The sequence below is a fragment of the Crinia signifera genome, chromosome 11 (assembly GCF_055691185.1).
Source record: "Crinia signifera chromosome 11, ASM5569118v1, whole genome shotgun sequence".
In the NCBI taxonomy this organism is placed as follows: domain Eukaryota; kingdom Metazoa; phylum Chordata; class Amphibia; order Anura; family Myobatrachidae; genus Crinia; species Crinia signifera.
Window position 1 is genome coordinate 68,700,615 of NC_139227.1, and position 23,783 is coordinate 68,724,397.

At 42.8% G+C, this 23,783-nt stretch overlaps 1 protein-coding gene across 1 annotated transcript; it reads left to right on the forward strand.

The window, feature by feature from the left end:
• The first annotated feature begins 2,549 nt into the window (after positions 1–2,549).
• TUT1 (terminal uridylyl transferase 1, U6 snRNA-specific) lies at positions 2,550–23,439 on the forward strand. Its single transcript, XM_083165261.1, has 10 exons — positions 2,550–2,707; positions 9,604–9,794; positions 11,485–11,688; positions 12,182–12,296; positions 12,384–12,667; positions 14,265–14,452; positions 14,764–14,873; positions 15,058–15,180; positions 15,265–15,360; positions 22,184–23,439. Exons 1-10 carry the CDS (start codon positions 2,599–2,601, stop codon positions 23,299–23,301), a joined length of 2,538 nt encoding a protein of 845 aa, XP_083021387.1. The 5' UTR covers positions 2,550–2,598; the 3' UTR covers positions 23,302–23,439.
• The last annotated feature ends 344 nt before the right edge of the window (positions 23,440–23,783 follow it).

Here is a 23,783-nt window from a genome sequence, read left to right on the forward strand (position 1 = left end):
GTAAGGATCTCAAAATCATTCTGATGGGAAAAACCATGTTGATTGCAGGTGGGGCAGATGTAACATGTGCAGAGACTAATGCTATGTACACATGGTACAATTTGACATTCAATTTTCACTCTATAGTCAAAATCGAATCGGGATCGCACAGACATCAAATGGAGATGGAACATGTTTTTAAGCTTTCTATACCGATTCTATGCTGATGCGCGCTCCCGTTCAGCTGAAATCCAAAAGACAGTGCAGCAATGACTATATAGGGCAGCTTGAATGTAGATATGTAAATAGTACAGTGAGCAAAGATTGCAATGTACACACGGTGAGATTCCTTTGCTATTCGACTTAAGAGTCGATTGCTATGCAATCTTTGCTAACTACTATTTCTATACTGTTCATGCCATCTACATTCTATTTGCAATATATAGTCATTACTGCCTTGTCTATTTGGCTTTTGGATTTCAGCTGAACAGGAGCGCGCATCGGCATCGAATCGGGATAGAAAGCTTAAAAACATGTTCCATCTCCATACGATGTATATGCAATCTCGATTCGATTGTGAATATATAGTCAAAATTGAATGTCAAGTTGGACCGTGTATACCGCATTAGTCTAACAGCAAGCCTGATTTGTTCTGAATGTGTTTAACTGAAACTGTAGGTTACAAGTAAAGCCCCATACACACTAGAGCATTTAGTGAAATCTAATGCTCAAAAAGAGCTTTCTGAGCGATATCGGTCACTATATCATCTAGTGTGTGCATTCAATATATAGCCAATCGACCTGCATGTTTCCGCGCCCCGATGACATAATTATATTGGCAGCTGATACTATTCAGTGTGTACGCACCATATTGGCTGCTTGTGGCCACGGGTGCTATAATTAACTAGTGTGTATGGGGCTTTAGTAAGTTATACAACCATGCCCTGACTAGTGTATGTGAGCCTTTAGATGGGAGATCTATTGAAGATGGTATGTTGTTATGGGCAGCCAATCCGAATCGACTTATTTATTTAGCACCTTCTAGAAGGTAATAGATATAATTTGATTGGTTGCTATGGGCAACATCCCATATTCTATAGAACTCCCATCTTAGTAAATTACCCAGGTGTTGGACACCCCACAAATACATCTTTATCCTGCAGTGCCTACCGGGACCTGGGTACAGACATGCATCTTTATTAATGTTACACTGGTTATCCGCATGTCTGACATGGTGTCCTGTAGTGCGGTCGGAGGGTTATGGTATAGGGCAGGCATGTCCAAACTATAGCCCTCCATCTGTTGTGAAACTACAAGTCCCATCATGCCTTGCCACAGTTTTGTTATTAGGGAATGCTGAAACTATGGCAAGACATGCTGTTGTGTACTTTCACAACAGCTGGAGGGCCACAGTTTGGACATGCCTGGTATAGGGGGTTGGCAATGTCTAGGTCAACAGTACTGGGTTGATACCTAAAAATGGTCGACATACCACAGTCCGGCACAAGCTTGTGGTTGTCACGCGTTTCACAGGGTTTTTTTTTTTGTTTTTTATGTCAATGTTGACATGGTTACTGTATGTGTACTGCGGCCCCTCAGATGGCTCGGTACACTTGCCATGCTTCGGCTACGGTGCCTAGCCGCGCTCGGCACACTATTATATTCTTAAGCTCTGTACACACGGAGCAATTTGGATGTTGAGTGATTTTGACTTAGTATCGGTCAGCGATGAATCGCTCAGCAACCAAATTGCTGGGTGTCCCATTTTCATCAGTGATGGTCGCTGATGAATATGGATACAATGCAGGAAAAAGATGCTGGTCACAGGAGCATGCTCCTACGACTAGTACTGGGCACAGACTCAGTGACCATTACCCTGGTGAGTTTGGCTAAAATCACTCAACTCTATGCCCACTTGGATAGTAAATAATGAAGTTGGTTTAAACCAAAACAAAAAACAAAAAAAATCAAAAACTTGTGTCGATCATGTCAATGTTAACCTTAAGCTTGTGTTGACCTTATGTCAATGTCGGCCATATTTAGTGGTCAACCTAGACATTGCTGACCCAGATACCCGGTCAAAGTGCATAATATATTTGTAATATTAGTAATCCACTTTAGTAAATAGAAGTATGTGCCTCACGCAGAATAAAATAAGATGGTAATAGGTAAACAAAACTTGGTAACATTTGCCAACAAATGTGTTGTGTAACATACAATTTATCATGAATATAACAAAAACAAATGAAAAGGACATTTCTCTTTGCTTGGATTCTATAATGAGCAGTTAACAATTCAGCAGCGGCACATTCCATGCGTGCATAATACAGAAACAGGTGTCGGCATGTATACTGTACAGCCTATGTGTGACCCTGGCTGTACTGAATGCATACACATGGCAGGCAGCACTACTGCTCTGCACCCTGCCTCTGATCCCACTCACACACTGCATAGGGCATGCACACTACTCACCTCCCAAGTCCTTTGTCTCTTCATGTCATTAGTATGCGTGACGTGTCAGCATTCTCATGAATATTCATCGTGCTTGCACGCCCATAGCGGATGTTATCGTTTCGCCTAGGCGTCATCTGTGAGCGCCGGAAGTGCTATCTCTGCGGCATGGCGGCGGTAGAGGAGCAGACTGTTTGCCCTCAGCTACCCCCTGATATAGAGGCCAGGGAGCGAGGCGGCTTTCGGTGCCTCCTGTGCCTGATCAGCATCCCCAACCGTGAGTCCTGTCCCTTGTATGTAGTGCAGGCCGTAATCGCTGTATGGAGCCCTCAGACCCTAATAAAGTGCATGTGGAGAAGTTGGCCATAGTAACCAATCAACGTCTGCCTTGCATTCTATAGACCAGGGGGAGCCAACTCTAGTCTTCAAGAGCTACCAACAGTTCACGTTTTCCAGCTCACTACAGGGTTGCACTCATTACTGACTGACACGTTTTAAAAGATCCACAGGTGGAGCTAAATCTTTTACTTTTGATTCTGTGAGGAGACATGGAAAACGTTAACTGTTGGTAGCTCTCAAGGACTTGGTTACCCCTGCATAGACTGTACCTGATAGATGATAGCTGATTGCTTTGGGCAGTTTCACCACATGTGCACTTATAAGAGTTTTTGCTGCATCCATCCCTATATTAGTTAAGGAGCCCACACACGCACCGTTGCCGGCGGTGCAATGCTGTACGATGGGGTGCGCGCTCCTGCGGCACCTCATCGTACAGTACAAAAAGGGGACTAAGTAAAAACCGGACCCGGATAAGACACCGGAACGCCGGACCAGACATCAAACTGCATTCCGGAGCTTATAGTGTCTGGTCCGAGGGGTGTCCCATGCGGGGGGTGTCTTGTCCGGGGGGATGCCTGTGATTGCTCACACCAGGGACATGGGGAAGGGGAGATTACAGCCTCCCCGTGTGGTCTGGACCGTTCCAGTTTTTATTACACCCCCGGACCATGCGGTGAGGCTGTATTCTCCCCCCTCTCCTCTCCCAGGTGACAGGTGCGAGAGCAGCCTCATCAGATGGAGCACCCCCGGACAGGACACCCCCGGACCGGATACTACAAGCTCCGGAATGCAGAGTTTGATGTCCAGTCCGGCATTCCGGTGTCTTATCCGATTCCGGATTTTACCCATACCCTACAAAAAGTATGTGCTGCACATACTTTTTGTACTAGCTTTTTCTAGCATAGCATCGCATGCACAAGGCATATGATGCGATGCTATGTGTGCTAGTTAAGCCCACAACGCACGCCGGGATCGGTGCGTGTGTGGGCTCCATTAGCAGCGATTGGGAACTTGCTAGAGATGGGCAAAACGGATCACTCAGACGAGCCGGTTCCCGGCGGATTGGTTGGTAAAAAGATCCGGATCGTTCACTCGGAACTCCGGCTCGCATTGTAAAGGGGTTAATTTTATATTGACAAAGCATAAAATCTCGCGAGAGGTAGATAGCTCTCGCGAGATTTCACCTGTACTTAATTTCGTTCATATCCACCGGGTGGGATCTTTTCGTATGAAAAAGACAGACGGCTCACCTTTTTGGGATCGGCGGCTCACTTGTTCTTTAAAGGGATCCGTTCAAAAGATACGCTTCGTTCAGGAACGACCCATCTCTAGAGCTTGCAGAAAGGACAGTCATCAATAGGCAATGCTTCACATCCATCACCTATTTATTTATTTTTGCCATGAAAATTTTATTTGATAATGCCATGTTTGCTAGATAGTGCACGGATAGTGACGCATAGGTTGCCCCCATGTGCTGTTACCTAAAGATTTATCTGTCCAATCTGTCTGATGGGAATAAAAATCTGGTAATGTATAGGGACAATGGACCATCCACTGTTTGCTCACAAGTGCTGGGAAGCAGGCAATACTCTTGTCAAAACAAATTGATTAAAGCTGTTTGATTAAAAAAAAAAAAAAATGTATCCAAGCAATTGTTTTATCCCTTTTCCAGCATTTGGGAGCAGACGTTTGTCTGTTATATGCTCCCATACATTACCACATTTTTTTCCCCTACCAGGCAGATTGGAGAGATAAAACTATCTGTGTGTCCCACTTTAAACATGACGGAGTCGGTTCCTTGTAAATAAACCTCTAGTCAACTAACCAGTACTGCCAATGGCCTACCTGCTGCACTGTTACCATGGCTAACTTATATGTGTAAAGGTGCCCATACACGTACTGATTACCCAATACTTTTTGTGCTAAAATAGCATTGTTGTGCATGCGATGCTATTTTAACACAAAAAGTACCGGGTAATAGGTACGTGTATGGGCACCTTAAGGTTCCTAAGTAAATCGTACCAGTATGTGGGATCTGCCATCCAGAAACTGGTTAATAGTAAAGTTTGAAGGAAAAAAACCGGTACTTGTGTATTTTGGCGGCGCCCATCGCATACCATGAGGCATGCGATGCGATACAATGCCATACAATTAACAAATTGTATGACATTGTATATGGCATACAATGCCATACAATGCGATGCGATTAAACATTGTATAAGCACCCTAATGGGTGCTTACAATGTTAAATGCACCCCCACGCCACCCCCCCCCCCCACTATAAACGTGAACCCGAAGCGTGGCGAGCGCAGCGGTACGCATCCTCCGACCTTTTCATACCCCCACTATCCACGTCGGCGTGGAGTTGAGAATAGAAAGCGTGGCGAGCGCAGCGGATACCTGTGAAGGCCGCGAGGGGACTCCGATACCTTTGAAGGTATCCGCGGGGCTCGCTGCGCTCACCACACTTTCTATTCTCAACTCCACGCCAACGTGGATAATGGGGGTATGAAAAGGTCGGAGGACGCGTACCGCTGCGCTCGCCACGCTTCGGGTTCACGTTTATAGTGGGGGGGTGGCGTGGGGGTGCATTTAACATTGTAAGCACCCATTAGGGTGCTTAAAAGCACCCTTTAGGGTGCTTATACAATCTTTCATCGCATAGGGGGCAAAAATCGCGTTGCATCGCATGCCATCGGGTGCATGGCATGCGATTAAAACATTGCGCGATGGAGATCGGGGGCGCCGCCAAAGTACCAAAAAAACCATTAGCTGTTATTGTGACAGCTGTTCTGTCTTTATTCATGACATTGGCTGTTTCTACATTAGCTTAAAGCAGCAATGTTAAACCAGTAAAATGTGGCAGTGGATAAAGTAAATTTATATAATAGGAATAGTGCTCAAAATTATAGTAACATTTTATTTTTTCTGGAAAACCAGCATTTTCAATACACTGGATCACTAATTCTACTAAATTATAAGCTGGGTGGGAAAATTCATATGATCCCCACTGACATAGTGTGCACCCAGCCTTAGTGTTTTTGAAATGTGATTCCTAAACTAGAGATCTCTCTTGTTTAAGATGTTGGTGTTCAATAACACATACATAAAAACCGAAGAGAAAATGACAATACATAATACACTTTGTTTTAAGTGTTATTCATCCACCATGTACTTCGTACTTCAACCACTAGATCAGGGCTGGGCAACACTGGCCCTCCAGATGTTGATGAACTACACATCCCAGCATGCCTTGCATCAGTTTCCGCATGGCCACAAAGCAAAACTAATGCAAAGCATCCTGGGATGTGTAGTTCACTAACATCTGGAGGGCCGGTGTTGCCCAGCCCTGCACTAGATGGTGGTGATACTTTTCTTCCAGTAGGAAATATTGGTATATGGTCACTAGGTCGACCACTGAAGTGGTATATAGTCAACACCTGTAATAGGTTGGCATGGCTAAGGTTCACAAGCATAAGTGTGACAATGGCAATGTTGACAGTCAAAAGGTCGACTATGTCGATATTCGACATTTTGACTGCCGACCTTGTTGCTTGTCTCGACCTTGACCTATTTCAGGTGTCGATCTCAGCACTGTTGACCTTCAGTGGTCGAACCAATGCATGTTGACCTAAATAGGATTGACCCACACCCGAAATAGCCATATTTCTTCATATAGACTCCAGATGTACGTATCAGGGATCCCTTGATGAGATACATTTTATTTTTCAGTTACAAGACTCTGGGCATGGACCCATCTATACAATGATTTTGTATTTCATAACAATGAAACGACTTTGGGAGTTAATGGTCTCCCAGAACATAGGCATCAGAGTGTCAAATTCACGGACGGTTTTAGCCAATCCACGGTCCTCGACATGACAGCTGGAACATTGAATTCCGGCTGTAGAGATGCAGTCGAGAGAAATAAAAAATCACCTGAGAATCCACTGTCGAGACGATGTGATAGTTGGACCCCCGGACTGAAAACCCCCAAGTAATGTTTTTAATGCATTTAAAGGAATCTATATGTTGCCTTTCAGCATGTAAATTATTTAAAACAGAAGAGTAGTTTGAACCTCATATGATTGTGGTCTTACCTACCACCTAAGAACATATTACCCAGTCCCGACTCATCCAGTTCCGCTGCCCCATGGTGTAATCATTCAGGCAACTTACCACAGGTACTGTACACATTCAGGCTAGTGCTAATTTTTGTTTTGAGCCAATTCCCCTACCTGTATGTTTTTGGATTGTCGGAGAAACACCATGCACACATGGTGAGAATACACAAACTTTACGGTCGACACCTGAGCACATAGACCCCCATTAGTGAAGTGGGTACCGCCATTTGAGGGCTAGGTGCTTTGCTCCGCTACCATTGCGCTTGGCACACTTTGACATTCCCAGTCCATGTGGATGGGAAAGCATTAAAATATACCTTACAAAAAAACTTTTGTTGTCAATGTCGACCTATCTAGACACTCTATCATCCGGATACCGTGACTCACCAGGTCCAGTGGATCCAGCAGTGCTTCTGGAATAAGCAATGTTAACCCTAACACCCAACCCTCCACCTAGTACCTAATCCTCCGCTGTGGTCTATGCAGACTTTCGTCATTTCACATGTCCGTTGGCACAGGTTGAAATATGGAGTGTCAAAATTGTAATGTTGATATTTCGACTACATTCTCTCTTCACAATCCTTCTGCTTTGTGGATGATCTGCTCCTCTAATCCAAACTCACTACCTGCTACCATTACAAGGCTAAGGACTTTTTTAGGGCTGCATTTATAATGTATTCATGCTACGAAACACAGTAGAGCACATTATTCATGTTACTTCAGGCAGTAGTACCCCTTATACAAATTATGCCACACAGTAGTGTTCCTAATACCCATAATAACCCCAGTAATAGCATTTGTAATATATAATGTCATCTGTATTCGTGCCCACAGTAGTGGTGCTTACACAAAATGCCCACAGTTTTGGCACTTACACATAATAAACCTCACCATCACTTGGTGAGGCAGTGAATGAGGTATAGGGAGATGAGGCAGCATGGCAGACAAAGCTGGCCCGATGACCAGTAGTAATGATGGGAAGGTGATGTCTGGATGGAGTATATTAGACACTGGAGGGAGATGGCACTGCCATTAACTGGGCAACAGGACTGGCTTTTAATTAGGACATTGAGCGGTCTACCCTGTGCTGGAGGCACCTGCAGCTAGGAATTGTGGCAGTTTCAGCCCCCACCATGGAATTCTTACACTTCAGCACTACTGTACATGCCCGCAAACGTCCCACACAGAATTGCCAATCTAACCCAACTCTGCTCCCAGGACTCAACATTGGGATCATCCTCCTCCGCTTTACTGCCACCCAGAAAGCTGCCACAGTGTTAACTGCAACTGAGTGCTGTGTGACAGGTGCTGGAGGGCTGCCTGTTAGTGCTGGCGGCCTGCTGTCATTCAAAAAGGATGTTTCACTACTTGGGGCGGGACTACATGTGGCATTTGACCCCGGATTACCATCAGCATGCCAAGATTGCCCGATCCACTGCTACATGCGGTCCCCTTAGGCCAGTGCCGCTCCCTGCCATATACTTTGACATCCGGCAGCAACTATGGCAGAGCGGGGAGAGCACTTTTTTTGGGCCAGCGCCTACCTGCTTTGCAGGCTGTGCTGAGTGGTTAGCGGCGGTCCTGCTCGCCAAAGTCTGTCAGATTTTACCCAATATTTCATGGGTGTGCTCTTCGTTAGTCTCGGCACACTTTCACCTTTTCTTATGCAAATTCAGGAATGCTATGTCAGCATTGTCTGCGGAATAGCTACTTTGCTTAGTCATTTGGTGGTCATAATTTGTCCACTCAGTGTAGATTGCAAGCTTGGGGGAAGACACCCTTCAATTTCCTCACCATAGATCCAACAGTGCTTACTGGGATATTCAAGCCTTTTACCATATTGTACATGTCTATGTTAGAACGCTCTTTCCTGAAAGTTGAACATTTTTTAATGATTCACAGGTAGAGGCTAATTGAAAGGCAATCAAGTATAGGGTAATACATTTTACTTGTTTCAACGTGAATCTTCCACAGTACATTCTTTTTTAATTTGCAGAAAAATTATGCGTTTAAAAATTTAATAGGACAGTTAATAGGAGCCCAACGGAGGAGTTCAATTGTTGCTCCAATCAGGGGAGAATGCCACAGGTTCCCACATTTCTGCATGCAGCTTCCTGCAGTGAAGAGCAGAGTTGTGCGAGGAGCCAGTCTTTGGGTGCTCCTATATGGTCATTTGGGCACTCTAACCAGGACATCAGACAGACCATGGTGCTTTTGGACACAACAAGCATGATTATTCCATCATGTGCCCATTATTTATCGCAGCACCTAAAACAATCAAATTCCCACCGAAGAGTCTATGGGTTTGCAATAAACGCTCTGTGCTAATGTTATTTCTAATCCACTTAGTGCTGTTCAGGATGGTGACCAGTGTCAACCCAATTGTCTTATAATCGTTGTAAATTAGCTAGTGGTAGTTTTCCCCTCCAAATAGAGTATTGCTTCATCATTTCTTCATTAAATTATAGTGAGGTCAGATAGTTGGGAGGGTACCACATTACACTGGACTAATCCTGTTCTTGAAGCCATTTTGGAGCTTTTTTTTAAGCACTTGTCATATTGTTGCTTTGTAAATATATAACATGACACAGCAAGAACACATACTGGTCTTTACATTGTGGTACATACTGTAGCTCCATCCTGCAAATAGTTCATATATGTCTGTAAAAGGCGGTTTGTTTTTTATTGTATTGTTTCATCTATTTAACAGGCCCAAGCCTCACTGATCACCTCCGAGGACGACGCCATACTGGGTTATGTGAGGAGCGGAAGAGGCGCCAGCAGCAGCAGGAGTGCAGTGTGTTTGTCAGTGGCTTCTTAAAGGGCACGACAGAGGAACAACTTAAAGATGTCTTTCAAGCAATATCTTCCATAAAGAACATTGTGATGGATAAGGACCGGGTTAGAACCTACTTGTTTTCTGCTCATTAATAATAATATACTGTAATACTATGAATATAAATACCTTGGACCTACATGAATTAATGTGCCTACTAGTAGCTTAAGTATAAGGGTAGACATATTTGTAAATATATTATAAAAACATATTGTACGTGACACAAATGACTTTGTAGACTAGATGAAGTTGCTCCAGCTTCTCCACTGAGGAGGATCTGGTGTCTGGTCCTCTGTCACTGTATTGTTTTACTTCACAGTGTACTGAGAATTATGTAGCTACCAAAACTTGAGGTTCGCTTTAATTGGCGTGAATGATCAGGCTTTACTAGCAAGAAGTCTGATTGTTATCTTCACAATAATGATGATTCCTTCCAGTCCAAGAGTCACTCTCCCAAATGTAAAGGCTGCAGAGCACCAGAATAAACTAGTTGGGCATATTCTCTGCTCCTCCAAGTGTTTCATTGCTGCATTGCAGAAATCCAAAAGTCCTCCAACTATATAAATCAAATAGTCACATGTATTGGACACATATATGAAATGGGATATGACTGGCTTTTAAAAGAACTCCTTGGTTTAGTATTACAATAAGTGATCTACTTGAGTGTCCATTTGTAATCGGGATGTTCCTCCTTTCAGATCGAGCCCACCCTTCCCTATGTTATTGTCCTGGTCTGTGACTCGCTTATTTTCTCCATCCTCCCTCCTATCTTTTTTTCCCATCTATTTTAAAATCAACAGCATCAGATTCCTTTTTATTTTTTTCTTGTTACAAATGTAGGTATAGGGGGGTCTCCATAGAGATTATTGCCTGGTGATCAGTCAGAACAACACCATCTCCACAGCAGAAAATCATGGGGTCCAGGGATGGGAGAGGAGAGCTGTGAGGTATAGAGCAGTGATGGCTAACCTTGACGCTCCAGCTGTTGTTGAACTACACATCCCAGCATGCCGTGCTACAATTTTACCATGCTAAAACTAATGCAGAGCATGCTGGGACTTGTAGTTCAACAACAGCTGGAGTGTCAAGGTTAGCCATCACTGGTATAGAGGAAGTTTACCTGGGAGTGAGCTTGTTGCAGTGTGATGAATCAGAAAACAGATCAGGCTGTCCGTGAGCTTTATCCTGAGCTGGCTTCCTGTATACCTTACAGCTCTTCTACTGGGCAGTCTGGATGGAGCCAGCCTAAGGGGAGGAATAGCACTTAGAGCTCATCACATGTAATGCTGTCATTTGTTTTGGCTAATAGGTTGTGCGCAGAAGCTGGATAGTAAAGTAAGAGAATGGGTACCTGGTGATATAGATATACAGATGTAGCTGCCCTCATCCTTTGCCTGCGCCCGCCAGATACCCTTCTCTGGCGAGTGCCGGCAATAGGGACTGGGACGCGCGTCCCAGTGTCACGGCAGCCCCTGCAAAGATGGAACCAGTTCCATCTGTATATTAGGGATAAACATGAAATGCGTTTGCTTCATATAGACCTTATATACACAGCCTGAAAGTCATTGAAATATTTTTAAACCGGTATCTTCAGATTTTTTATTAAGTTTATCACAGTTTGTTTATATTGAACCATTAGAACGGAATATTTAGGATACCGGAGATATGAGAGGCCCAACCTGTGTAGCCAAAAATGTGATCTAAGCATTCAGTAGGAGGTTTATTTTAGTCCAACCTTCTGGTTTTATTTTGTAGGGTCTTTATGCCATTGTGGAGTTTGAGAGCCAGGATGGTGTTTGTCTGGCACTTTCAGAGACTAATATTACATTAGATGGCCATCGTCTGAAAGTGAAACCTCGAGAAAGGAAAGAGTTTAAAAAGAAGAAGGGAGGAACACAACGGAACCTGCAGCCTCCTGATCCAGAAGCACTGAGCAAGTTGCTGATTCGTTGCACTGATGTGAGTGTCAAAGGGAGAGAAGAGCGTAATGGATCTGAACGCATTGAAAATAAAACTGGAAGGTGTAAAAATGGCATTGTAGGATGCTTGAGCGGACCAAGGGGGTTATTCTGATTCACTCAGAAAGGCACAATCACTCTCTAATGGACAAAACCATATGCACTGGGACTGATGTAACATGTGCAGAGAGAGTTAGATTTGGGTGGGGGATGTACTTCAAACTGATATCTATATTGCAGTGTAGAAATAAAGCAGCCAGTATTTACCCTGCACAGAAACAATAAAACACCCAAATCTAACTGTCTGTACATGTTACATCAGCCCCACCTGCAGTGCATACGGTTTTGTTCATTAGAGTGATTGTGCCTTTCTGAGTGAATCAGAATAACCCCCCACCCTCAAGTTAGATCAAACAGTTCCTGAATATGAAAATACTGAAGCAGTAATAGCACACTAAACAAGAAATGTGTTTGTGTCTGATAATCTCTTCAAGGTGGAGGATCAGATGAAGAGTGTAGTCACTGTGTGTTCTCCCTCTCACCATGAGAGTCGGCTTCGGGAACTGCTCCTTTCTCTGCTTCGGGAAACCTTTACAGAGTTCTTTCCAGGTAATTAGAAGGCTGTAACCAGTGTGTGTGAACAGGTGAGTGCTGCCACTGGGTTATTAGCTCTACAGTATGTTATTATGTTGTCAGGCTGTCAGCTCCTCCCTTTCGGCTCTTCGGTAAATGGATTTGAGATCAGCGGCTGTGACCTAGATTTGTACTTGGATTTGGGAGAGAATGATGGGAAAAGAAAAGAAGACTCGAGTGGAGAGAATGAGGATGTAGATAAAGTGGAGTCAGAAGATGAGAATATAGAAGAAGATGCAAGAAGCGATAAAGAGGAGGGAGAAAGTGGAGATTTGAAGAAAGATGGTATATGTCCAGAGGAGGAGGAAGATGAGAGTGAAGGACTAATGGACGTTGGAGATAATGAGGTGAGACCCTTAGGGTTATTTCACACGCTCCGGCTCCTGCCGGGCGGCGAAATCCCACACGGCCAAAAGCCGTGCCACACACAGTAGTTGTTAATGGACACTATTGTGTCCATTCACACGGGACAGCCACAGCCCAGCCGTCCGGTTGCAGCCGGATCCCACCACTGGAAGGGACGGCTGCCGGGCTGTGGCCATCCCCTCTATTCTAAACTGCTGTGTGCTGCACGGCTTCCTAGCCATACAGGTTTTCGCCGCCCGGCAGGAGCCGGAGTTTGTGAAATAGCCCTTAGCCATTGTTATACCATTAGTACAGATTTCTTTACATTTTCTTTATTTATTTTATCTTAAAAAAAAGAGAGAGAGGTTCAGAAGGAAAACAAAATGCTGGGAAGCTTTATTGCTGGGGCAGGAAAATCTATAGCATAACATTTTATTTGCAATGCTGCAAAGGTGAACAAATGGCTTTTTTTTTTTTACAATTCTAAAGCTTTGCTTTTTAGCATTTAATAATAGTATTCAATTCACAGCAAAAATATGACCTGTTCAGTGTAATGATCTGTGGTCTGATGTGAATCTTAAGATGCGCACACACGGGGCGATATATCGCTGAATGTCTCCTTTTCATCGGCGACCAGAGATGGTCGCTGATGAAAAGAAACCTCTGCCGGCGGTGCCGCAGAGGTAATCAGCTGGTCGCAGCAGCAAGCTCCTGCGATCAGGGATTAGAACGGTGCTGGAAACGAGAGTGCACACCCGGCGATTAATCGCCGGGGCACACTCTCATCACTGGCAATATGGTCGCCAGCGACCATATTGCCAGCGATTTCAGCCCACATCGCTGCCGTGTGTACACGGCTTTAGAAAAACGTAATTGGTTGCTGGATGACATGTACCCCTATAATATTACTGTTGTTAACAGAATAAGGCTTCATTGGGTTTTACCCTTGAGCATTTGGTTCAGGGAGCGTTGTGTTTTGTCTACAATGGTGTTTCTCATTCCTGGTGGAGGCATCACTCTTGTTGGTGACAGCTGCACTAGAGACGCCAAACAGCGAAAAATAATCCTTTTTTATTTATCTCACCATAGTATAAAAAAGAAAACCACACTGAATTTATTATAGAGCTTATCTGACAGTTATTGTGAATCTACTAACATATATACAGATGTGTTCTTTTACAACTATCCTTTTTGCGACATGTGGCAGGAGACTTCTGATTGCTTAGGTACTTAAGATTAATCGCACATTCTGACACAATAAATATGGCTTTATGGTGCAATTCAGGACCGGTGTATGTGGACATAGCCGTAGATAAATCATTTTTTCATGCGTTCATGACAACAATAGCATGGTCACTTCGCAAAAGCAATACAGTTATTTTGATACATGTAGAACCAAAATATACAAGTAAAGTTTCCTAGGATGAAGCTTTAAACACCAACAGTCTACGTTCTTTTGTGTCAATGCCAGTATCATCACTAAAAAGTGTAGACGTCCTTTACAATTTCCCATACCAATATAATACATTATAATTAATAGAGGGTAAGTGTATATGTAATAATCCAGTCACTTATATAATCAGCCTGTCTGCCTTCCAGAGCATCACTCCTGGCCTGTCCCTGCAGGGGCTCTCACATGAAGAGATCCTTAATGTGGTAGAAAGGGTTTTGCGACAGTGTGTTCCTGGAGTGCATGGGGTACAGAATGTTCCCTCTGCACGGCGTCCGGTTGTAAGGTTCCAGCACAAAACATCTGGGCTGAGAGGAGATATCACACTAAGCAACAGGTAGGACAGCTGGACCATTGTGCCAATTATCCCCCATATTTAGGGTGAAATTTAATAGGATGAAAGAATCAGAAAGTGAGAGATTTGGGAAGAAATCTCCAGTTTTTTTAAAAGCAGCAAACATTTACTCTGCAAAACCAGTTTAAGTTTGCAGTGTCAATGATTGCCGCTAAAAAACAAACAAACTGGAGATTTCTTACTAAATCTCTCACTTTCTGATTCTCTGACACTATTAAATTTTACCCAAAATGTCACTTGTATCTAGTCCGAAATATATTTTCTCCTGGCTAAGTTTTTTTTCTGTAACCCAGGCTTGCTCTGCGGAACTCCTCCTACTTACGCCTCTGTTCCGATCTAGACCCTCGGGTCCCACAACTTGTATATACAGTGCGATATTGGGCTCGGGTGAATCAGCTCGCAGGTGAGGAATGGGATAGGCAGCTAGAATTACTGAAGGTATACAATAAAGTGCAGGTGCTTATGTTGTGGGGCTAGATTATTAAGGAGTTGGGAAGATAGGTGATGTGTGTTGTTCTAATATCATTTGATCATGGACTTGTGAAATTAATTTTAATCCTGCTCACCGTTCTATTTTTAACACCCAGGTAACCCGTTAGGGGGCGGCCCACTGCTGAATAATTATGCCTTGACACTACTCATTATTTACTTCTTACAAACCAGGAGCCCCCCGGTAATTCCCAGTGCAGACAAGCTGAGAGAGATGGCCGGTGAGTGACTTACAGGTGTGAATAAACTGTACCTAATGGCACGTAGACCTGTTGCTGCTTCTGACACCGCTGTCTGTCTTCTAGTGGATGAGGCCCCTGTTGTGATTGATGGCTGGGACTGCACCTTCTTCTCTGATCCCACTGGAGTACAAGCTGAAAGCGAAAACCAGCAGAGCCTAAGTGGGTGATCCCTAACATATTATCAGTCTGCTCTTGATGCCTGTTTCTAAAGGTCCATACACACTGGGTGACTATGGACAGCGATGATCACTATCATCGTTGGGGGGGAAAGCCGCTCAGTGCATACACACTAAGCGGCTTTCTCCCTGCCCGGAACGGTTCAGCGGGGAGAGGATGGCTTTGCATAGCACAGCGCTATGCAAAGCCATCTTCAAAGCTGCTTATCTGCTATGCTTCGGGCACAGTACTATATTATTCTCCCACCACACCCTAGTGGATGGTAGGGCATGTAATACCACCTGTTGGTACATGTTGGCTCAATTTTTAGTTTATTTTTTTTAAACCCCATGTCGACCTTTTGATTGTCGACCTTCTTCATGTCAACCTAATGACCCCGTCGACCTACAGTCATGTCGACCTTAATGCATCTCTTAAGGTGCCCATACACGTTGCGATTATCGCATCGGTTTTGTACTTTTAAAGTTTTGTACTTTTAAAACCGTGTACCTGCGGGGAATGCGATGCGCCTCCCAGCAGGTACAACATTGTAAAGGACAACAAGTATCTGCATGCATTCATTTTTGTGCTTCATTGCATTGCATCGCTTCAGTACAGGAGTACATGCGATGCGATGTCCATTAGTAGCTATCAACTTAAAAAAAAAATCGCATCCCCCTACAAGTGCCAGAATCGTACTGCACATTTTAAAGTCCAAAACGTACAGCCCCATATCTGAACGTGTATGGGCACCTTTAATGCTAGTCGAACATCATGCTGTAGTCCTAGTGACTGCATTCCCATTTCAAAATGACAACAAAATCTATAGCAGAACAATAAACAAGGAAAAAAATGAGCAGCGCTACTAATTCAATAAGACAAAAAAAGGAAAAAAGTCCCAAGGCGCCACCTAGCACCTTCAGCCAGGCCTTCAAAATTAGGACCACCAACAAGTCCTTGTATAGAGCAAATGTTTAACGAAATCAGGCACACGGCGATGGTGTTTTGTTCTTCCACCGTTGATAATTCTCTCGAAGTCAGTAGAATATGTCAAAGAGAGAAAAAGAGGGCGAATGTAGTGTCTATTGATTTATACAACACACTCAAAAATGGAGATCAAGGGCCATACAATGCGTACCCTCACTCACATAGAGAAGGATAGATACCCGTGTATAAAGGTTTCTTTCAACGTGTTGCTTTCCCTCCACCAGGTAGGTTTATACACGTACCGTACTCACATCAAATACACTTTAGATACTCGTATAAAGGTATCTTTAGATAAACAGTCGGTCTTCTTAATCCCTCTCTCATGAGAATGGACTCCAATATGAATTCAGGGGAAGACGTCAGATGGATATATCATGGGAAAACAAAGAAATGCAATGTGTAGAGGGTCTTTAACCTGGTTAAGGGGTAATCTAAAGGGACCCAGGATGCGTACCTCCACTCACATGCAACAAAGAAATCCCACGTGTGTAAAGGTTTCTTTTGTTAGGGTCACACTTCGTGGTAAACAAAGAATGGTTCCCTCCACCGATAGGCTTATAGACGTACCATACTCACATGTGGTACTACTGGATAACACATATAAGGGTATCTTTTTAAAGTGCAGATTTGTCCCTTAAATATGCTAAACTCAAGCACATGGACTCCGATGTAGAATTTTGTAAAAATAAAGAGAGGGTTCCTCTCAGTATAAAATGTTTATTTATACATAAAAACAGGTGCATAAAAACAACAAAGTAGTGACTGTAAGATGAAAAAATGAATGGCAGTACCTAGATCCGTGCAGTGGCCACATGCACCGGAACTCCACCATCCAGTACAGTCACAGGTTACAATGGTTGACACCTCTCTCCACCGACGCGTTTCGATAGGTCCTCCTATCTTTGTCAAGGCTGGAGAGAGGTTCAGCCTGTAGGGATATTTATACAGGTCGTAATGAGCAGTCCAATTAGACATCCGTGCACTTCCGCCGGAAGTGACGTTACGGAGCTATCATTCAATCAATTTAATCAATTATAGTTAAATTGCGGATCTCGGGGAATTGATTTATGAAGTCAATTATCCCCATTCTTAATCTCGGGTAAATATATCAATAGAGCCCGAGATCTCAGCGGCGTTATCAATGGAACGCATGAAGCAAGATGGCGCTGGAACGCATTACGTACTTCCGGTTTTTAAGCCGGTACGTTTTTCATAGCCAGCGTCCACTTTTTTATGATAAAATCTACATTGGCTGTTAGGGCGCTGTTATGCCCACAACCTGCAATATAGGAATTTCGTTGTAAAGTGCAATCAAATACTCCGCTCTTCCTAGACTGCGTTTGGAACGCATTTCAACATGGCGCTGGAGCGCATATTCTATTTCCGGTCGTTCGTATTTGGAACGCACGGCCATTTGTATTTCATGATGTTAATGATAAAGTGCATTAGTATATGTGCATAGATTCCTAAATAGTTATATAAAGTGCATTAATGTATGTGCAATTTAGATGTGCAAATTGGGCTGAATAAAAGTGCAAATGCCTGTATATATTTCCCTTTACAAAAAAATATAAAACAACATTAAAAACACATTTATGAATACCGGTAAATATAAAAACATTTAAATGAACCACTTTAATTCAAAATCTACGTTAAGACCATGAGGTGCTAACGTTTGCATATTAAAAATCCACCTCATTTCTTTCTGTGCAAGGGTGGTATCCTTATTCTTATGCCTCCAGTTATCTCTCACGCTCTCTAGACCCCAAAAACCTTTTATATGTGCCGTAGAGCAATCGTGAACCTCTTTGAAGTGTAGTGAAAAGGGATGATCGATATTTCCTTTTTTAATATTTCTAATATGTTCTGACCATCTCACTTTCAAAGTTCTAGTAGTTTTCCCGATGTAGCATTTGGAACATGAGCACATAATCATATAGATGGCATATTTAGTATTACAGGTCATAAATTGATCTATTTTATACACATGATTATTAATGTCTAGTTCGGTTGTTTTCCTGTCTGTGCCCTTGCATGCTTTGCACATCTGGCAGTCTCCACACCGGTGGAAAACAACCGAACTAAACATTAATAATCATGTGTATAAAATAGATCAATTTATGACCTGTAATACTAAATATGCCATCTATATGATTATGTGCTCATGTTCCAAATGCTACATCGGGAAAACTACTAGAACTTTGAAAGTGAGATGGTCAGAACATATTAGAAATATTAAAAAAGGAAATATCGATCATCCCTTTTCACTACACTTCAAAGAGGTTCACGATTGCTCTACGGCACATATAAAAGGTTTTTGGGGTCTAGAGAGCGTGAGAGATAACTGGAGGCATAAGAATAAGGATACCACCCTTGCACAGAAAGAAATGAGGTGGATTTTTAATATGCAAACGTTAGCACCTCATGGTCTTAACGTAGATTTTGAATTAAAGTGGTTCATTTAAATGTTTTTATATTTACCGGTATTCATAAATGTGTTTTTAATGTTGTTTTATATTTTTTGTAAAGGGAAATATATACAGGCATTTGCACTTTTATTCAGCCCAATTTGCACATCTAAATTGCACATACATTAATGCACTTTATATAACTATTTAGGAATCTATGCACATATACTAATGCACTTTATCATTAACATCATGAAATACAAATGGCCGTGCGTTCCAAATACGAACGACCGGAAATAGAATATGCGCTCCAGCGCCATGTTGAAATGCGTTCCAAACGCAGTCTAGGAAGAGCGGAGTATTTGATTGCACTTTACAACGAAATTCCTATATTGCAGGTTGTGGGCATAACAGCGCCCTAACAGCCAATGTAGATTTTATCATAAAAAAGTGGACGCTGGCTATGAAAAACGTACCGGCTTAAAAACCGGAAGTACGTAATGCGTTCCAGCGCCATCTTGCTTCATGCGTTCCATTGATAACGCCGCTGAGATCTCGGGCTCTATTGATATATTTACCCGAGATTAAGAATGGGGATAATTGACTTCATAAATCAATTCCCCGAGATCCGCAATTTAACTATAATTGATTAAATTGATTGAATGATAGCTCCGTAACGTCACTTCCGGCGGAAGTGCACGGATGTCTAATTGGACTGCTCATTACGACCTGTATAAATATCCCTACAGGCTGAACCTCTCTCCAGCCTTGACAAAGATAGGAGGACCTATCGAAACGCGTCGGTGAAGAGAGGTGTCAACCATTGTAACCTGTGACTGTACTGGATGGTGGAGTTCCGGTGCATGTGGCCACTGCACGGATCTAGGTACTGCCATTCATTTTTTCATCTTACAGTCACTACTTTGTTGTTTTTATGCACCTGTTTTTATGTATAAATAAACATTTTATACTGAGAGGAACCCTCTCTTTATTTTTACAAAATTCTACATCGGAGTCCATGTGCTTGAGTTTAGCATATTTAAGGGACAAATCTGCACTTTAAAAAGATACCCTTATATGTGTTATCCAGTAGTACCACATGTGAGTATGGTACGTCTATAAGCCTATCGGTGGAGGGAACCATTCTTTGTTTACCACGAAGTGTGACCCAAACAAAAGAAACCTTTACACACGTGGGATTTCTTTGTTGCATGTGAGTGGAGGTACGCATCCTGGGTCCCTTTAGATTACCCCTTAACCAGGTTAAAGACCCTCTACACATTGCATTTCTTTGTTTTCCCATGATATATCCATCTGACGTCTTCCCCTGAATTCATATTGGAGTCCATTCTCATGAGAGAGGGATTAAGAAGACCGACTGTTTATCTAAAGATACCTTTATACGAGTATCTAAAGTGTATTTGATGTGAGTACGGTACGTGTATAAACCTACCTGGTGGAGGGAAAGCAACACGTTGAAAGAAACCTTTATACACGGGTATCTATCCTTCTCTATGTGAGTGAGGGTACGCATTGTATGGCCCTTGATCTCCATTTTTGAGTGTGTTGTATAAATCAATAGACACTACATTCGCCCTCTTTTTCTCTCTTTGACATATTCTACTGACTTCGAGAGAATTATCAACGGTGGAAGAACAAAACACCAGCGCTACTAATTCAGTTTAAAAAAAAAAACAGATTGGTGGGTCTATTACAAGGTTTTATTCAAATACTAGAAATAACAGACTAAGCCAGTATTAAAAACATCGATGTTACGAATAAAAGTGGTGAAAATTGAAAACTCAAAAAGTCCTCACCAAACCAGGCAGTTTATTGAAGGGTGGCCAGGAGATTCCCGATTTTAAGGGTCCATTTGGAACAACAGGAGTCCCCAAATTAGCAATCCAGAGGGAGAACAAGATGGAACATCCAGGAGTGGCCCAAGATGGCACAAATTACCAACTCCAACCGCTGACTGTGGCAAAGCGGGATGGTGTCCTCAACCTGTTGGTTCCGTGAGATATAGCAGAACAAGCCTAGACAGAAAGTGTCTAATAATCGTTAGTGTGATGCAGAACAAGCCTACACAGAAAAAGTGTCTAATAATCGCTAGTGTGATGCAGGACAAGCCTACACAGAAAGTGTCTAATAATCGTTAGTGGGATGCAGAACAAGCCTACACAGAAAGTGTCTAATAATCGTTAGTGTGATGCAGAACAAGCCCACACAGAGAGTGTCTAATAATTGTTAGTGTGATGCAGAACAAGCCTACACAGAAAAAGTGTCTAATAATCGCTAGTGTGATGCAGGACAAGCCTACACAGAAAGTGTCTAATAATCGTTAGTGGGATGCAGAACAAGCCTACACAGAAAGTGTCTAATAATCGTTAGTGTGATGCAGAACAAGCCCACACAGAAAGTGTCTAATAATCGTTAGTGTGATGCAGAACAAGCCCACACAGAAAGTGTCTAATAATCGTTAGTGTGATGCAGAACAAGCCTACACAGAAAGTGAATAATAATCGTTAGTGTGATGCAGAACAAGCCTACACAGAAAGTGTCTAATAATCGTTAGTGTGATGCAGAACAAGCCTACAGAGAAAGTGTCTAATAATCGTTACTGTGATGCAGAACAAGCCTACACAGAAAGTGTCTAATAATCGTTAGTGTGATGCAGAACAAGCCTACACAGAAAGTGTCTAATAATCGTTAGTGTGATGCAGAACAAGCCTACACAGAAAGTGAATAATAATCGTTAGTATGATGCAGAACAAGCCTACACAGAAAGTGAATAATAATCGTTAGTGTGATGCAGAACAAGCCTACACAGAAAGTGTCTAATAATCGTTAGTGTGATGCAGAACAAGCCTACAGAGAAAGTGTCTAATAATCGTTAGTGTGATGCAGAACAAGCCTACACAGAAAGTATCTAATAATCGTTAGTGTGATGCAGAACAAGCCTACACAGAAAGTGAATAATAATCGTTAGTGTGATGCAGAACAAGCCTACACAGAAAGTGACTACTAATCATTAGTATGATGCAGAACAAGCCTACACAGAAAGTGTCTAATCGTTAGTATGATGCAGAATATGTATATACAGAAAGTGACTAATAATCCTTATGCTGCCCATACATGCTGCGATTCCCGGCGGTATGATGTGTGCTTTGAGGTGCATGCTCCCGCGGCACCTCATCGCACAGTACAAAAAGTACTGCACATACTTTTTGTGCTTGCTATGCACAAGGCATGCAATGCGATGTGATGGATGCTATTTAAGCCCGGAACGCACGCCGGGATCGCAGAGTGTATGGGCAGCTTTAGTGTGATGCAGAACAAGCCTACACAGAAAGTGACTAGTAATCATTAGTATAATGGTTTGCTGTAAGTATTTTATCGTCTAAATTTCTTATTCCTTAATTTTTACACAGGTTGTCTTCTATCAGAGTTCTTCTCTTTTTTCTCATCTATGGATCTACGTTCAAACATTCTCTGCCCCCGTGATAGTCAACTTCTTCCCCTCCCCTTGTCCTCGCCAACCCCCTCATGGGCTGAAGGTTTCCGTCTCGGCTTCATCAATGTTCAGGATCCATTTGAATTGAATCATAATGTTTGTGGTAATGTCAGCTCCCGGGTGGCTCGCCGCTTCAGCGCACAGTGCGCAGCTGCTGCTAAGATCTGCCACTCTCCGTTATATCTCCTGCGTTCCCCATCACGCCCTTGGGGAATCATTTTAGTACTGCTTCCTTCAACTTCTCCTGGGGAAAAAGAAGAGGGGACAGACATTTGTATATGTATTAAAGGGGCTTCTTTAAAGAATGTGTTTGCAGCTGTGAAAAGGGTGTTAGTAGAGGTGTTGTTATGTAGTTGTGAGAATGAGCCAATTCAAATAAAGCCAGCTGACCAGAGTGCTGGAGAAATGGATGGGAACCAGGACATGGCAGTGGGGAAAAATGGGGGTGATGAAGATAAGGCAGTACCACACATGGAGAATCTCGTCCTTGAGGATGAAGTATTGGAGATAAACGATGGAATTATGAGTGATGATGGGGTGAAGAATGAGTCAAATATAAGGAAACGGGAAAACACAGAAGAAATCCAGAATGATAGTATAAAAAGGAGGAGGACAGAAACTGCTAACAATGCAAATGATCAAAACTGCTTAGCACCTGTGAAGGTGGCCAGTAAGAGAAAGCATGCAGCCAAAACACACAAAGGCATTTCAGAAGGAAGCGTACACTCCATGAGGATACATGTGTGGCATCGGGTATGGGAAGGGAGACGCAAAGAACGGCGGAGCTTGCAGGGAGAAATAACCCAGAGAATCAAACTGGAGGCTGCAGTGTCCCATGCATTGTCATCTGCACAACAGAAAGGGGACAAACCTCTAATGCAAATAACTGTAAAGGCTCAGCCAACAAGTGAAGGGAGTGTACAACTGCACCTTGCCCCAGATACTGACTCGTATGGATTAAGCAACACCTTCTTCCACTTTTTAAAAGGATTTTTGCCTTCAATGGTTGAAGATCTTTTAATGAGTGAAGACTGAATGTATTATGAAGCCGTGAGCAGTGTTCAGGTCATTGATATCATTTTAGTCTAACGCATATTGATCAGGTTTTGTGCTTGAATGATACATTGACGTATGTTGTTAAAATGTGAATAAAATTTTATAGTTTTTTGTTTTTTAAATAGAACAGTTTTCCATACACAAAGTTTGTATGTAATCCCTTCATTGCAGCATAACAGTTGCTCAATTTAATACAGGGATGGGGAACCTTTGATCCTCCTGTTATTGAGCTATGCATCCCAGCATGCCCTGCTACAGTTTTAGCATGACTAAATAGCAAAACTGTAGCCAGGCATGCTGGGATACATTGTTCAACAACAGCTGGAGGGCCAAAAGTTCCCATTCACTGTTTTAATAAGATTACAGACCGTAATGAGGTAAAGATATGAGTTATTCACTGGCCAGATGTGGTTGTCAGAGCCTTCAGTTACCACATCTAAGGAGAAATTAAAAAATATGGT

Bases quoted from the DNA above. Each gene is read 5' to 3' on its own strand.
- TUT1 (XM_083165261.1), top strand. From the start codon at position 2,599: ATGGCGGCGGTAGAGGAGCAGACTGTTTGCCCTCAGCTACCCCCTGAT. The intron at 12,297-12,383 runs GTAATTAGAAGG...TTATGTTGTCAG, and splicing joins CTTTACAGAGTTCTTTCCAG to GCTGTCAGCTCCTCCCTTTC. The intron at 15,181-15,264 runs GTGAGTGACTTA...TCTGTCTTCTAG, and splicing joins CAAGCTGAGAGAGATGGCCG to TGGATGAGGCCCCTGTTGTG.